Below are 2,068 nucleotides of genomic sequence, written 5' to 3'. Positions count from 1 at the left end.
GGTTTTTCTCTTTCTTCACATAGATGGCTTCCTTCACGCCCCTCTCAAACCATATTGTTTGAATATTGTCCAAATATTAATCTTTACTATTTTTGGAAAAACATCTCAGAAGGAATTTTTGTGTTTGCCTCAAAGTTCCCTTTTCCTGCTTTCGCCTCAAGCAGTAAATGACCCATTGCATCATAAGAAACGAAGTTTTACACTATTCCCAAATTCAATCAGAAAAAAACGTTCCAAGAAAACATGAACAATGTTGCAGGGAGGGAGCGGCAATGCTAACACTTTGCTGAATGAACTAAACTAACCGACGTATCCGCTTATCTCTACAATAATTTAGTCTTTCAAAGGTGTAGACATCTTATTGGGGGAAAAATGTCTCGAGAAGATCTGACACTTAAAAGAAAATAAATTAATTTGTCTGAATAAATGAAAAAGGTTTATTTATGCAGTTTATAGGATCTGGGTTCAGCTCTATGTTTGCTTGTGTTTTTAGCGATCTGAGGCGAGCGGGGAGCAGCCCTGGAAAGACGGAGGCTGAGCAGGCTGCTGCCGGCCCACCAAAGAGCTGCCCGGACGTGAAGCTGGAGAGGACGGAGGGCAGCGCCGCTGAGAAGGCTCCTCTGTGTCCAGGAAGTCTGGAGACGGTGAAGAACGAACTCAGGGAAGAGGCGTCGGGACACTCCAGCGTCTCGGACCTGGAGTCAGACAGCGACTCTCCCTCAGAAGTAAATGATTTGAATGTTTTCTTTCTCACCTCATGCATTTAGACAGGAAAAAACACCGTTATCGTGATGCTGCGAGCTGATGAATGTTACCATGGTTACTGACAAGTGTCTTTGAATGAACCTCATCGTTTTAGAGCAAAGCTTTGTCGTCGTCGTCGTCATCGTCCTCCTCTTCTGACGATGATTCTGAGAGTTCCCAGGAGGAGGAGGAGGAGGAGGAGAGGAGCTCATCTCAGCAGACAGGCTCAGGGAACGGCTTCCTGCTGGACCAGTCGGCTCAGAAACTCAGGCACAAACACAAACCACTCAAAAGGTGAGAAACCGTCCCAGTCGAGCAGCTTTTTAAAGTATTAAGTCCTCTGATGGCTAACGGTGAGTCTGCCGCCTCCTGCAGAGAACGTCCTACCTCACCCAGCACAGAAGAGGCCATTCAGGGGATGCTGTCCATGGCGGGGCTGCTGTGCCCCTCAAACCAAGAGGAGGCGCCGTCGCCGCAGGAGTCCTGGTGGTCCAGTTCAGAGCAGCGCTCGCTCCAGGAGGCGGCCCAGCACCGACTGCAGGGAGGCCAGAGCCACATGGACAGCCAGGGCAACAGCAGCAGCGAGGCCTGGGACAATCAGGGGCTCCCCAGCCCCAACGCAGAGTACCAGTACTGTGACCCGTCTATGTCTCCGCCGCTGCACCCTTCCAAGAGGAACGCCCCCAACCCTCCTCCCATCAGCAACCAGGCCACGAAAGGTGCGGCCGTCAGATTACTGCTCATCAATGTTGAAGGATTATCTGCTCACTTTGCCTTAAAGACACAGAATGATGCTGCCGCCACCGTGTCTCACACTGAGCTGTTATATTTTACCACTCACACGTTACTGGGTGCTCTTTAAAATCGATACAAGTCATTAAATTATTATTTTCTTAAATTAAGGCCTTAATTGGTATTAAAATTGTCATTATCTCGGCATTTAAAATGTTTTATTTTAAAGTCGTAGGGAAATCATATTTAAATGTCAAATCATTCTGGCTTAAACATGTATATAAATGTTCTCTTTATCAGACCATATTGTCCCAAAGTTTAGAAAATATCTAGTAAAGGAAAAAATCCTATCTTAAAATCTGTTTTTCTGTTATTTTATGCAGGCCAGTTAGTTCTACGTCAGCCTGAACACCTAAATTCAGCCAATCATATATCAACGGTCAATCTAATTTTTTCAGTCATAGCATCTTGATTCATATGTCGCAGCTAATATACGCTAACCTGACTCCATCAGATGGATTTGCTCCGCATATCCATCTGGAAACCTTCCGTTGAAGTAATTTTGGGAAGGGGCGAAAATACTGGTTAGCTG

General features: G+C 46.1%; 1 protein-coding gene across 1 annotated transcript in view; it reads left to right on the top strand.

Annotated features, from left to right (window-relative positions):
• kdm7a (lysine (K)-specific demethylase 7A) overlaps positions 1 to 2,068 on the top strand; it is a 43,587-nt gene that overhangs the window by 38,909 nt on the left and 2,610 nt on the right. Inside the window, exons 14-16 of the mRNA XM_015392279.1 lie at positions 494 to 725; positions 860 to 1,038; positions 1,120 to 1,463. Coding sequence (XP_015247765.1) covers positions 494 to 725; positions 860 to 1,038; positions 1,120 to 1,463 — 755 coding nt within the window. The remainder of the gene's footprint in view (positions 1 to 493; positions 726 to 859; positions 1,039 to 1,119; positions 1,464 to 2,068) is intronic.

Source organism: Cyprinodon variegatus, unplaced genomic scaffold (genome assembly GCF_000732505.1).
Source record: "Cyprinodon variegatus isolate N-32 unplaced genomic scaffold, C_variegatus-1.0 Scaffold583, whole genome shotgun sequence".
NCBI classification, from domain to species: Eukaryota; Metazoa; Chordata; class Actinopteri; order Cyprinodontiformes; family Cyprinodontidae; genus Cyprinodon; species Cyprinodon variegatus.
Note: the sequence above shows the minus strand (reverse complement) of the source record. Positions and strands in the feature narration are given on the sequence as shown.